Below are 15,165 nucleotides of genomic sequence, written 5' to 3'. Positions count from 1 at the left end.
TCCCATTGGCAGCCTCTTATCTCGCAGTTATCCTTCAACCGACTGTTTCATGTGCACTCACACTACACAATTTCAGTAACACCCTCCTGCTATTGATTTGTGCAATTTCAGTGTTTGGCCTTCCTCAGTGTTAAAAGGCATTTTTCGATGTCCCTCTAATTCCTGGAATCGATATGTTAAAGGAATGGTTTCGAGAAAGATTTGCTTTTGCTGATCTTCATCTGTTCAGTGTGAAGCTGGAGCAGAAGCGAGTTAGATCAACACGAAGACTGGAAACGGGAAACCAGCCAGTTTATTTCAGCTGAAGAGTTCACTAATTAACCCGTTATGTCTTTTTTTTTTACATAAGCAAAAGCAGAAGTAAGAAAATTACAAATTGTGGTTTGAGGGGAGTTTATTCTTTGCTACTTCCTGGTTGAGCGATGAAATATCAGCCGAGATATAATCTGGTGCATAATGTTTTCACATTTTGCACAAACAAGATGTATTATGAAAACTAATATTTAAAGCTGTTGCTGGATAGATTTTTTGACTTTAGATCAAAGTATGTCACCCCATTTCCATCTTTGAGTTGCAATTGTACTGATTTACAGTTGACAGCAAGGAAAAGGTGTATTTAAAAAGAATCTGTTATAGGTGTTTAGAAGATCACCTGAAGTCTGCCACTATAGTGTTTACTAATTAAGATAAGATATATACACTTAATGCTTACTCCTGATAAGTGTCTAAAACACTGGTAAAAAATTAAATATGCAACACAAAACAAATACTTGAAGTCCAACAAAAGGAAGACAGTAATAAGTTCAATTAACGCTACAATGAAATCACATCATTTACATTTTGAATGTAAACGCATCATCATTCAGAATAATCACATCTGTAAATGGTAAATAAACCGACGAGATGGCGGCACATTCAGGGAAATGTGTACGAGGAAGTGACCTCAATTTTTTTTTGCCTTAAACAAACACATCATTTCCCTTTTGTTCTTTCACTGGAATCACACGAGGAAGTTCTGAACTCTGACAAGGGAGAGTCTGTTTAGCAAGAAAGATAATAAACTGCACTTGAAGTTTTTCTCAATTGCAGCTGTTAATCATAATCCTATTATTTATGACCAAGGGTCATAGTAATATAGATTGGATGATAATGAAAACAGCAGTTCACAGTATGTGTTGTTGTGTCTAAATGGTTATTTTACATAAAAGGTTTCAGACAGACTCCTGCATGCTGTCTAGAATGCAAAAACACATTTATTTGTTGTTAGACGTCGATCATTTTGTCTTAATTTACCCTGAGGCAGTTCTGTCAGATGAAGGTCCACCACTAAAACGCAAATACATGTTTTTTTACAAGTTAAATTGTGTGCAGGAGTCACTTTAAAACTTCACTTCATTACTCTCCTACTAAGGAGCATCTTTGTTTTGATTTGATTTTAAACCAGACTCATGCTTAACTCTACTTTCTTTATCATATTTACACCTTAATTCTCCTTCTCTTCTCCTCCTTTAACACTGAAAGCTTTTGCTACAGCTGTTGGAACTCAAAAGGCTTCTCCTCCTTCCCTCAGAAGCTCTGAAAACTTTGTTTGCTCCTTCAGCTTCTTACTTTGTGTGACAGAATCCCACAAGAAGAAACGGTTTCCTGCCAAAGTCAGAAAAGTTTGGGTGATTTCTGCATTTGTTTTGCTCTGAGCTTTTGTCACTGGTTTGTCGCAGTTTCAGTCAGATAAGTGTGATATTGTTTCCTTGATAAAAATCAAATCTGATCAAACCACACTACACTGTCCTGATGAGGCAGAATATCCGAGGTTACAAAATAAAAAAAATCCACCTCTCCTTCATTCATTCTTTCTCCTCCTCTAGCTTTTCCTCAGGGTTTGCTACTAGTAGAGTTTGCCCACGCAGGGAACGTGTCCATCCCAAACATGGTGTACCCCCAGGTGTTGATGCCTAAATTAATGCTCAGGATCCCGATGATGTTCAGCATGAAGCCAGCTTTGACCTGAAAGAACACAGTCACATTCTGATCAGCACAAAGTAGGAGCAAACAAAAAAGTCACTGAAAAGTCTTCATTTTCAACACTGTTATGTTCTTATACTTGCTATTGGCAGTAACATTAGCTACAAGATATTTCTGCATTTAATAACATGCTGCAGGAAAGTGTTAAACTAAAATTGGGATCTTTGTGCCTGTGGTTTGTGTGCATGATGCTGATTTCTGCAGTTTTTTCAGCACCACTAGACCTGTGGCAAACAAAGCCAATTTCACTGGATTTTGGTTGATGTTTTTTTTTTTTTTTTTTTTTGTGAATGTTCTTAAAGAAAATGTTAGCTTTACTGATATGTACAGTATGCAATCATTTTAGATATTTTTAGGATTTTTTGGGAAGATTTTTAATAATTTGTTGAAAATATTTACAAGAATTTTATTGCCAATTTTGGGGGATTATTTTAAATAAAACTTTTAAAGGGAAACTTTTAAGAAATTATTGGAATTTGCTTCCTGAAGGTTTTGCAAATTTTCATAAATTTTGGGAATTTTTTTTGCTGAATTTTAGGATTCTTTTTTTGGACAAGGAAACAATATTTTTTCGTGCCCGTAAATGAGGACAACAGGAGGGTTAGTTAACACTGTCCTACAAATAAAAGGTCTAAGTGTAAAGAGAGAGATGTAGGTTAAATCTTTGGGTCTGATGGGCAAGAATCTCACCATGTCTATGACTCTGAGGTTTCCAAAGGAGAAGGCGATGGCGTTGGGAGGTGTGGCCACCGGCAGCATGAAGGCCAGAGAGGCAGCGATGGTGCAGGGCAGCATCACATAAAGTGGGTGGATTTTAATGGCTGTGGCCTAACAAAAGACACCAAACATGGTTAGATACGAAGAGAAGATCTGCCTGTACACATGTATTTATTCATGAGGACATCTGAGCTCAGTTTACCATTGAGGCCAGTATGGGCAGGAACAGGGTGGTGGTGGCCGTGTTGCTGGAGCATTCGGTGAACGTCGCGACCAGGAAGGAGAGCAGCATTGAGATGGCAAAGGGAGGGATTGTCTGCAGAGGTGCCAACCTATCTCCCAACCACCTGGACAGACCGGACGCCTGTAAACATGATTAGAAGAATGAAGATCTGTTGTGTGGAAAAACAAAAATGGGTGCTAATTATTTCCAAAGCTGTAGATGGACTTGTAAGTTTTGAGAATCCTCTAAGACAGTGAACACAGTGGTTGTCACTTTAGTTTCTCCTTCATCATAGCAAAAAGAAATGAGCAGAAACCAGTAAAACGTTTTAGTAACTGGGACTCGGTTACTAATTTGTCAGTTTTTGCACTGCATTTCCCAGAAATCACTTGTTAATTGATGCACTTGTGGGTGGTCTCATTGACATTTTATATATTATATTTATGAATAAATATCAATTTATTAATATTCCTGCTGGTGAAACTTATTTTGGCTTCCTTTCTCCTGAAACTATCCATCCATCCATTCTCTATACACCGCTTTATCCTCACTAGGGTCGCGGGGGGTGCTGGAGCCTATCCCAGCTGACTCGGGCGAAGGCAGGGGACACCCTGGACAGGTCGCCAGTCTGTCTCTCCTGAACCTACCTAATATGAAAGTGAAGCTAAGATTTTACAGTTGTAGATTAACCTTTAAGATTTGCTAATTTGTCAAGCATTTATTTAATTTAAGAGCTCTAAAGGATTACTTAGACATCTAATATTCCCAGAACCCAATGTGATATCTTAAATTTGTTTGTTTTATGACTGATATGTAACAGGTGTTTCTCTTTACAGCAGTCTAAAACACAAAAGTGCAGGAACTCTTCACATTTTTAAAGCTGCAACCAAAAACAATCACCGAAGCCATCATTTACTATCAAATACTCAGTGCATCTTTTCATTTTAGTACAGAAGAGAATGTGAGGACCTACGCAGACAAAACATGGATGTTTACCTCGCTGCCGGCAGCCAGAGCAAAGCCTCCTCCCAGCAGCAGGATGATGTTCCAGGGCATTCGCTCGTGGACCACCTCCCAGTTCAGCAGAGCCGGGGGAGCCTTCAGCAGCTTACCTGTGACGAGACCCACATGAAGTTCGAGCATGAAACAGTAATAAGTCTGAAAGAACAGTGTCATGTGCACCAGGTAATCATCACCAAGACCTCCAGCGAGCTGTAATTCAGGCCACATAAACACCATTAAAGGCATCATATTGTTAGTGAGGCTGAATATCTCACCTTTCTTGTCGACACCATAGTCACCACTGAACCGTGGCAGCTGGGAGGGGATGACGAAGAAGAACATCGATATGAAGATGGCGACCGTTCCGTCTGACACAAAGCTGGTGGACACAAGACAACACTGTTGTTTAGAAAATGTTGCTGCCAGGTTATCTGCTCTGGCTTTCTCTGCTTGATGGAAAACTTCTGCATTTATGGTGGAGAAGCAAACAAAGATTAAACTGGACGACCAGGATGTTAATCCTCCTGTTGCCTTCATTTACGGCACCAAAGAATATAGTTTCCTTGTCTGAAAAAAGCCCAGAAATTCAGCAAAAAAAAATTCCCCAAATTTTTGAAAATTTGCAAAACCTTCAGGAAGAAAATTACAATAATTTCTTAAAAGTTTCCCTTAAATGTTTTTTTTTTAAAAGCCAAATGTGGCAAGAAAGTTCTTGCAGATATTTTTTTTAAAAATGAGTAAAAATCTTTAAAAAAAATCCTAAAAATATCCAAAATGATTACATATAAATCAGTAAAACTTCTAATGTCTTCTTTTGCTGGATTTTGGTTGATTTTCTTTTTTTGTGAATGTTCTTAAACATTACAACATTTCTTTTATTTTCACCAAAAAATGTTCAAAGATTTCTCAAAAATGCTGAAAATGTGGACATCAGAATTATTTTTTCCCCACATTTTCAAACTTTAAAACGGGTCAATTTTGACCCGCAGGACAACACGAGGGTGAAGAACTCCTGCACACTTTCAGGCAAAACCAATGAATGAACCAGAAAAGCAGTGGGGTAAAAGAATAAGAGGCTCAGTATTTTCTTGGTCAACAACACATAAACAAAAGTGAACGGTGCATCCATGGGGACAATATTCAGCTGCGGATTTGTGTTTTTTGTGAACATGTGGTGGGATTAAACCAGAATAAACTACAACTCCCACATCGGACTACTGATTTACAATAGTTACAACACAAAGTTTTAAAGAAATATTTGAGACTTTGATTATATAAGCAACTTTCGGAGGGACTGATCATTGCCTTTTATGATTTGTTGAAAATTTTAGAGCACTATTCTTCAAAGTCGTGCAATAAAATAAAGAGGCAGGCAGTAAAAGACTCACGATCCACCCTTGTTGAAGAGCACCGTTGCCCAGCCGTCGATGAAGCCCGGCTCCCTGGTGAACCACAGCAGCACGAGCAGGATGAAGATGATGAGCACCGCCACTTCAGCAAACTTCATGGAACCCAACTTATTGTACTCCTCCTTCATCACAGCATACGCTTCCTTATCTCTGTCGCTCTTCATGCCACAGCCGAAAGATTTCTTCAGGCTGAGGAGAACAGCAAAAAGAACAAAGATGCTGCAGGCTGGTCCACAAATAAAGGAAAGACTTCAATGTGGATTTAGTTAATTGAAGTTAACCTTAACCCTCACGTTACTGTTCATCACACACGGTTACAGACACAGACATTTTGAAAACATATTAAATTCAAGCTTGTAAAAGCAGTCTTGCATAGAAACAACAGAAAGCACAGCAACTTTATGGCTACAGACAGACATGTTTGTATTAACACCAGGACAGATGGGACCAGATATACTTAAAGTTGGAAGACTGCACAACTGCACTGATAGCTTTTTCCTGTGTTCACACAGTAATCATTGCTTTAAATGAGTCATTAATGTCTACTGCTATGGATGTTTTTAACTTATTGCTTCAGAAAGACAGACTTAAGAAATGCTAAACTGAGTCTGAGTTGATTTGAATTCACTCTTATCACAATTATCTTCTGAATTTTTTCTTGCATCCGTGACATTAAAAACAAAAACACAACATTTAAACCCCTTCACAAGAGCACTGGAGAACCCGAGGACACCATTCATACTGATACTGTAGCAAAGTGTAGATCACAAGGAAGCTCTGCCCTAAAACAAACCTTGCTTTATTGTCTATTTTACTCTAAATGGGACAATCATTTGCAAAATGAACACCACGCTGTATTAAAGTAGACTTAACACTAACAATTGAGATCATAAATTTATTAGGAAAGTGTCTACTGAGGTAATAAATTAAGTGAGAAGTAGCATCACTCTCTCTTGGACTTTCATACAGCTGGACTTCTTTTTGCAGTTGCTGGAGTCGCCCCCTGCTGGTTGTTAGAAAGAATGCAGGTTTACCCAAAACGCTTCACTTTTCAGACCCAGAGATAGTCTTTTATGTAATCTTTGAACCAATCCCCTGTTGAACCATTCAATTTTTTAGTTTTATGTGCAGGTGAATATAATTTAGTTTGTGCTAACAGCATCACAAAACCACGCTTGAAAAATTCAGTAACCGTTTGGTATGTCTACGTATGAGTCTGTACAGTCCAGACCTCACCGTGGACAGCTTTTAGTCATTTTAAACCTCACATATTTGCATTTTACCTCATAGTGTAAGTGGGTCATTCCTAATGTAAATATGATGACTGTTGGTTATATGAAACGCACTCCTGTCTTTGCTGGTCACACAGTCTTCTACTGTTGACTATACTAAGCTGAGGTTTTCTTACTTGAAGCCCAGGAACATAAACTGAAGCCAGATCCAGCTGAACACCAGCATCAGCAACATGTTGGGAAAAGCAAAGCCGAACCAGCTGGCGAAGTTGATCACACCACCGTTGAAAGGGAAGATCCTTCAGAGACAGAAACATTAGAGATAAGAGGAGGAGCACATCCAGGACAGTCAGCTGAGAGACACCTGAAATATTAACCATTTTCTTCTGAGTTATGTTTCTTATGGCCTTACTCGTCCATTTGACCCTTGAGGATGAGGTTGGGTGTGGTGCCGGTGAGCGTCGCCGTCCCTCCGATGCTGGCAGAGTAACACACACTCAGACTCATCCCTTTGGTCAGGAGCTCGTACTTCGCCTCTGTTGCTCTTCTCCTGGCATTCTGCTGCACCTCTGGACTACACTGCAGTACATCTGGAGCAAAGATATGAAGAAACAATATGCTATTGGGAGTATTTCTTTCTGGATGCCCATCTATCTAGCAGACAGTTTACTTACAGACTCCATCTACTAGCTCCATGTCTGGCTTGTTCTCATCTGTCATTTGTGGCTTAGTTTCTCTCATCTCGAGCTCAAACCCAGGGTTGTCCTGAGCTGAAGCCTGCAAGTCTCTTTCGTCCGCCTGGATCTCCGTGTCTCTCAGCTGCTGGAGCACGGCGTGGGCAATGGGCAGCATCATGGCACTGGTGGCGGTGTTGCTGATCCACATGGACAAGAAGGCCGAGACGATCATGAAGCCCATCATTAACCTGTGAGAGAAGGTGAAGAAGATGACGGTGATCATGCAAAGATGTGTTGAAGGATGGGCAAAGAGGTTTTAACACTTGTGGTACCACAAGGGCATTGATTTTTTTTAATTATTTTTTTTGCAGGAATTTGTAAAACTTTATTGTGAATGTATTTCGTTGTCCTTCCAGAGAACGCTGTTTGTTTTTCAGCAGCAAAGTAAAGCAGCTGTAACAATGCAATCAAATGGTATTTATGGGCATTTCTGTTTCCTTTTTGCTTTCAGGAACATAACTCTTAAAAGCCCATTTAGAGCAGCCCTGAAGAAATCCTGCAAATGGACAATAAGCGAGCAAATGAAGAAAACTTCCCAACAAATTTGACAATACATGTGGGTCATTTAAGGAAAAATAATCACAGAAAGGTGTTGCAAAAACAGAAAACACAACCAAATATAGAAATACTGCACAAAACACAAAGGAAACAGTCACAAAATCAGTTTCCAGGTGATTTCACAGTGATGGACCACTGAAACACACCACTTATTGTCAGTAGCTCATTATCCAAATGTGGAGTTGGGATTTTGGATTATTCTGAGTTCATTAATGGAAAATTAATTTCTGTCAATTCAAATAAACGTCACAATCAGAAAAAAAATAGCTTTCAAAACATAACACTGCATGACAGTGCAGTTTAGTTGTAAGGGAGTATCATTGTTATGAATCAAGGTTTGTGATGGATGGAACATTATCTAAGAAAAGTAGTGGTCACTGTTCAGGTTCTCTTACAGGGCAGGACGAACACCAACCAGCAGCAAAACTCGGAGAGCGATGCGCTTGTGGAGGTTCCAGTGCTCCACGGCGATGGCCACCAGCAGGCCGCCTATGAACAGCATGTTGGAGTCCTTCAGATACTCAATGCTGACCTGAAACAGACGACACAGACAATGATTAAAGCAGAAGAATCAAAAATTAAACTACACAGCCGTGAACCTGCTGTCCTGTGCAGACGTCCTTCATTATCACGTTTGTTTTATGACCAATAAAAGTGAAACATTGGGATCAGCAGATTCATCCATGTCAGTAAAAAACTCGTCCTGTAAAGGCCTGACTAGAAGTCTAATCATCAGTTTCACTGGGCTGTATTTCATCAATTACAGTCAACTTTTCATTCAGTGAAGTAATATTTTACTGTATTCATCTGTCTGCTGGTGACCTCAGCTGATCAAGACGTCCTTTTTTTCACATTTAGGCAAAGTTTAACTTAAGCTGGTTACTTTTTCTTTCACTCAGCCTTCAGTTTTTTTCCATTAATGGCCACTTGACGCACTTTTTGCACTTACTACAGGTTTTTCCTTATGTCTGAATTCTTGCTTGTGTTGTACGTCGCTTTGGACAAAAGCGTCTGCTAAATTAAATTGTAGAATTGTAATGGAGATTTTTCTGCACACAAATTCCAGCAATTTGAGAAAAGCTCGGACAATTTAGAAGAAAACCATTCGTTGTCACCATGGTGACGACTATTCTTCCTGGGGTCCCTAAAAAAAAATTGGGCCATCCTCCAGCTCTCCTCCTCCTTGGACCAACCAGAGGCAGCCAGGCACCACACCTGCAAGCTATATAGCTGCCACCATGCCATTAGTCGGTGGATGGTACTTTGACCAGTCCACCCTGGGGCCTCTCTGTGTGTGAACTTTGTTTGTACTTCGATGTGTTTCGGTCTGCAGGTACGGTGGTGGCTTGGTGGGTACCACAGACACTTCGGTCGGTAGATACTCGTGGTGGGTTCTGCCGACACTTTGGGTTTCTGTTGGCGGCTGCTACCTTGGTGTGGAGACTGAGACTCCAATTAGCAGCCTGCCACCTTAGTGAAGAAGCCACTCTGTGTTTAGTCTTGTGAACTGTGTAATCAGTGAGTGTGAGGCACCAGTTTTGTTTAGTTTGTTTTGTGCACACAATTGCATTAGTTTTTGTTCCTGGTGGTGGGTGTTGCTCCTGTAGTTCGGTTTGGGTAGGGAGTTTAGTTGTTTTCTTTGTGTTAGCTTAATTACAAACTCTGTTAGCCTTTGTTATGTTTTATCCCGTTCTTTGTTTTAGCAACACTCACCAGTCTTATGTTTTATTGTCACTTTTACGTTCCTTTGCAACTAAGCAATAGATCCCTTACCAAAACTAATAACATCTGGCTATTTTGTTGCATCCAGCCAACCCCTAGAGAACCTCATATTCCTAAGCAGAAACATTGCTCTACAGGTATCAGGTGCATTTAAGCTGTTATATAATGAACACAGAAGTGTAACTGTACATCTCCAGCTTCCATGATGCCCATCATGGGGAAGAGGACGACCGGCAGCAGAGCAGTCACAGCCAGCGGCATACACTCTGTGCACCAGTACACAGCCATGAGGGCGATTGCAAAACCACATCTCGCCTCCTGCAAACACACAAATAATAGTAAAGTCTGCGGTAAGTGCACATGAATGTAAACGCTGATGTTTTCACTTTGCACAAGCACACAGAAGCACAGAGAGACAGTAAAGCACAATCAGTACAGTATTCCAGCTTTCATGCCCTTTGTCTTATCTCCGTCCCCTCTTTAAAACAATATAAGACTTTACTCATGCAGATAGCAGCAACCCTTGATCATAAAGCAAACAGTTTGTGGCGGTGTCTTCTCTCAAGATAACTCTTTATCATTCCTCAGTAAAACCTGTTCAAATTGCCCTACGCAAAACTTTCCACTGTCATGAAAACTCACTGAATGCCTTTTAAACGAGTCTTTGAAACGAGTCTTTGAAACGAGTCTTTTAAATGAGCATGCAGCTTGAAAGAAAGGAGCAAGACAAAGGAATTACAATAATTTAAATGTCTGTTATTGTAACACATTCATATGCATTATGTTGATATTTCATATTGCATGTACATGGGTTCATGCATTTTTTGCTCTTACATTTGCTTACTTTTCAGCTATAGTAAATGTATATATTTTGTACATTTCAGGTGACATCAAATGCATCATATTCACCTACATGTATATTTTGAGTTACATTCACTTTCCTTTTTCTTTTATTTCTTTTATTTCTCACATACTTTAGAATTGTTAGTGGACTCTTTTAGAAAATGTTTAAAATAAACTTGAAAGAAATAGTTTGACAGGGAAAAAGGTTTATTTGCTTTACTACTGAGAGTTTAACAAAGACAGATACCGCTCTAAAGTCGGTATATATAGTTGCAACCAAATTGGCTAATGATGAATTAATTATCAGTAGTAATAATAGTAATAGTCCACAGTCTTTATGTGTGCTTACTGGCTCTGTGTCGATCCACAAAGTCTTAACTCTTCAGCATTAAACCGATTTTGTTTCTTATTGATCATAAAATGACAGTTGTTCAAAACACCATTGGTCACCGTTGGTTCACCGTTGGTCCAAAAGTGAAGGTTAAGGAGTGTATTTGGTGATGAAATAAGTTTTATAGTTGAAGGTTTTAAACATTATAGATTATAGATTATATGACTCATGGGGTTTTTAACAAGATTTTGTTTAGTGGTCAAGTTAAAAAGACATGAAGAAAGGGTGCAATCTGTCTGCGTGTGTAAAGTCATGCTGTCAGCATTTTAAATCAGAATCTGAGATGCTTCAGTGTGAAGAATGCATTAAAATGGACATTAATGCAGAGGGAAGCTTTTTGGATTTGACCTTGAAAGCAACATCGATCTCCAGATATAACAGACTTATGTAATGTGCTCATCTGTTTATCTGTTTTGTTACTAGGGAGGTGTAATAATTATTGTCTAAGCTTGCGCTAATTCAATGTCAGTGTTTGAAGTTTACATCAACACATAATGCTTTGAATGTCTTCATTACAGTTAGAAGTCATTGTGACCCAAAGAGCAGAGCCGGACATTTTAACCTTTTGTTTAATGAGCAAAAGTTTGGTCCAGATGTTTCCCTTTGTGGAGATGTTTGTTCTCTTTCTTAGGTTGAAGGTTTGTGTTGTTTACTACAAACTGAGATACTTCACTGCACATAAATCCACTTACCTATATCAGTAAATATGTTAAGACTCACATTTCTTTCACAATATTTAGATTTTCTTTTTCTTTTTCAAACAAAAAGTGTGATGTTTTTCTGTTTTGTGACTTTAGGTCACCGTTAAATGACTTACATTGAAAACATTATGTGTTGACAACAATCAATTATTTCCTCTAACCTGTAAAAAGTCTGTAAAATATCTGATTGTGCACACAACCAGGAAGCCATTAGCGATTAAGCTGCAACAAACAGTCGTGTGTCAAAAATTCAAGGACCTTTCAGCCGAACTGCAGCCGGTGTTTACACAGCCGAGATGAAGTATGGAGACCAAGTAAAACATGCAAATGGCAAAGTATCTGTAATATGTAGTCACCATTTCTTTTCCCGGTGTGGAAAAATCAACTAAACTAAATTAACTAAATAAGTAAAATAAATAACTAAATTCAACTTTAGCTGTTTCCATTTTTCATGATTTATGGGACCATACTGTCATCTAATAACATCTGGAACACATGTTTTGAATGTTAGCGTGAAAACGTTAATTCCTTTGTGAGAATGTTTTTTAGAAGATAAAGTGTTAGCTCTGACGTTCCTTAAATAAACACATAAACTATAAGAACCTGTAGGTAATCCGACGCTGTGAGAACGCTACCTACCAGTTAGGTTGACACATCAGTTTCTGCTGATGCTGGAGCCTGAAAAGTTGGTAAAATTTCGACCACAGACTGTATTTCTAGTAGGAAACATTGATCCATACTACACTGACAGGAACTTTCTGGGACCCCTGTAGCATTTTTGTGTGAAAATAATGCACCTTATTCCATTTTCTAAAGGCTAAAAATGAAAGATTTGGCCTCTGCTTGAGCCAGTCAATCATTTAGATCTTCTGAAAACTATTCTGTCTGAGTCCTCACTAAATTTAATGGCCACTGGAGTTTTCATTTTGGAGATATTGAACTTGTAACAGGGCATCCAAAGTGAGATGTTCTCGAAACGTCACCTGAATATTTACCAAAACTGAGTAGTTTTAGGTTTCCAAATATCACATAAAAGATGTTTTCGTTCTCTCTGCTTCTAGCTATTGTTGGTCCATGGAGGCGCAGGATTTGATATTACAGGGAGAAATTTGTGAAAATGGGACATTAAAGGTTAAAATAATCACATGCCATCAAACATTACATCTTCAGTAGTGGTATTTGGATGATTTTTCCAAATGTAGCTGATACACGCACAAACTTTCAGGACAGATTTTGACAATAACACCATTTCATTTCATTTTTAAATGTGAAATAACAGTTTTAATGACATGCAGGTAGATTATTTGAACAGGTATTTAAAGGTTATCAAATGTTGAAGATAAATATTAGCTTTTAACCAATAGGACACCTGCCTGACATGTTCAGTGAGGAAGAACAGTAGCAGAAAAAAAACAAGAGAAGGAGCAAATATGTTTAGCTCCAACCAAACCTACAAACTACAACTGTTTTAGACTTTAGAAAACGCGTGAGTATCTGGCAGTCAGCCCAGTTGACACACACTTACCAAGGAAATTCGAAAGTGGAGCGGCAGAGCAAGAAGTAGGAGCGGAGTAAGGAAAATGATGAAGTAGTTTCTGTGGTACCAAAACCAGTTCAAATAGCTTATCTGTCTAGCCATGATGCTCTCAGAAAAACCAACAAACAACCCAACAACGAACAGATCTGGTGTGAAGAAAAAGTGAAGAAAAAAAAAGAAAAATCAGCGACCGACTGGGTTTGGTTTGTTCTCCTCCAAGAGCCACTGAGGTAAAGAGGCTAAACTGAACCCCTTTCTGTCTATATCAGTGGTTGTATATCAAACATTAACTCAACTCCGAAGACATCCTGATCCTTGACAGAAGCAGAGGAGGCTATTGGGAAACGGTGAGAGAGGACAGACTTTATTGCATGAAGCTTCGTCAGGTGAAGGCAAAGGTCACGAGTGGAGAAACCAACGGAAAGTCACCAACAGAAGATCTGCACTGATGGTACTGGACAGAAAGTGCAGCTCAGAGACGTCAGCGTCAATTAGAGGAAGGTTTTGTGAGAACGATTAAGTATTCTTCCTCCAGCAACCTTGATCTAATGTAAAGGAGTTTTACTGCTAGAGTCTAAATTAGCCGCCGAACATTCACCCACTTTTGTCTTTACTTAAAACGGCAACATTAGATTGGAAGTATTTTGTCTGTCGGACTCTTTTAGTGAAAACAATGTGCAGAGATTTAACAAGTATTTGCCCCTATAGATGACAGAACAACATAAGAAACTACAGCTTCACCTCTTTGTCTTCCAAGGAAACGAATGTTGCCTTCAGAAATCACTGCATATTAAAACTTTAATCTGACTGTAGCTTCAAGTCTTTAAAGGTTGGCTGTGCTGACTGAAAGCAGGAGTTTCCATGTTAGATTCATATATAATGTTATGTAAACCTGCTCTCACTGAATGCATCACTGCAGTATTTTTTATGAACTTACACAACACACTGTCACTATTGTTTCATACATTGCTTATTTCTGCACTTCAAAATAGATAAGCCGCTTCAATTAAGCCATAAAACACAGCCGTATCGGAGTCGTGCACTCGTGAAACATGGAAAGAGAATCGCAGTGAATTTTTTAAGTTTTTAGTTACATCAAGTAACTAATCCATGAATCCAAAATAGTTCAATTCAGTTTTATTTATATAGCGCCAACTACAGGTCAAATTGTCTCAGGAATTAATGTTGTGCTGGGTTAAAATCGCAGTATGAAGGTTGATAAATATGTTCAGAGAAAAGCTTTGCTCGTCTTTTCATTGAGGAAAAAAAAGGCTTCTTATTTCTTTAGTAACTGTTGAGGAAAGGTTTGTATTGATTATGTGAGAAAATAATTAATAAATTATCCATAAGGGAGCGTCCCACATTACCAACCTTCAAAACTCACCTTTAACAGACGCTGGAAGTGAAGCAGTCTTGTGACCACAGACCTTTAACTTCTTTGTATTGTCCTTATATTATTTTTTCTGTTCTCCTATGTTTTATTGTATGTTTCGCTGTTATGTTTTCCTTGTATAGTTTTTGCAATGTGCTTTTATTGTGACTTACTGTCCTATGTATCACTGTTGTGTCTTTTTTCTGTTTGTTTTTCTTTTTTCTTTATTTGCCCCGGGACTGTGGATATAGCTATATACATCCATTGCTGTATAAATAGGCGTTCATTAATGCGCACGGTCTCTACCAGATAAAAACATAAATAAAATAAATAAATTAGAACCTTGCAATTCAAGAAATTACTACAAACTAACCAACTGATCAAATTTTGACTTATCAATCAGTGATTTATCTGAAAACGCACATTTTTCTCAACACATTTAGCAGTTTGGACAGTTTGTCTATTAAAGGTTTCAGTCATGAGATTCACACCAACTTCTGAACATCCAAGAATGTTATTTCTTTACCTTTCTCTTTTCATTGCACTATAGACATAGTTCAGCGTTGATAAGCACAACTGACAGGAAAATTGGGACGTTTTTAACATTTTACAGCAAAAGAGACACAAGCCTCCAGTCACTTTACTACGAGCTGAAGATTTAGTGTTTTTGTTTTGTTTTTGCTCTTCACATTAAATATT

General features: G+C 38.6%; 1 protein-coding gene across 1 annotated transcript; it reads right to left on the bottom strand.

Moving 5' to 3' along the window:
- Positions 1 to 1,779: 1,779 nt before the first annotated feature.
- Positions 1,780 to 13,196, bottom strand: slc13a2 (solute carrier family 13 member 2). The gene is made up of 12 exons (XM_051937529.1): positions 13,083 to 13,196; positions 9,812 to 9,937; positions 8,296 to 8,432; positions 7,284 to 7,530; positions 7,018 to 7,166; positions 6,782 to 6,904; positions 5,353 to 5,562; positions 4,253 to 4,343; positions 3,959 to 4,069; positions 2,942 to 3,103; positions 2,713 to 2,850; positions 1,780 to 2,004 (listed from the first exon to the last, which is right to left on the bottom strand). The coding sequence occupies exons 1-12, from the start codon at positions 13,194 to 13,196 to the stop codon at positions 1,873 to 1,875; spliced, it is 1,740 nt and encodes a 579-aa protein (XP_051793489.1). The 3' UTR covers positions 1,780 to 1,872.
- Positions 13,197 to 15,165: the final 1,969 nt, after the last annotated feature.

The sequence above is a fragment of the Acanthochromis polyacanthus genome, chromosome 17 (assembly GCF_021347895.1).
Source record: "Acanthochromis polyacanthus isolate Apoly-LR-REF ecotype Palm Island chromosome 17, KAUST_Apoly_ChrSc, whole genome shotgun sequence".
Classification (NCBI taxonomy): Eukaryota; Metazoa; Chordata; class Actinopteri; family Pomacentridae; genus Acanthochromis; species Acanthochromis polyacanthus.
Note: the sequence above shows the minus strand (reverse complement) of the source record. Positions and strands in the feature narration are given on the sequence as shown.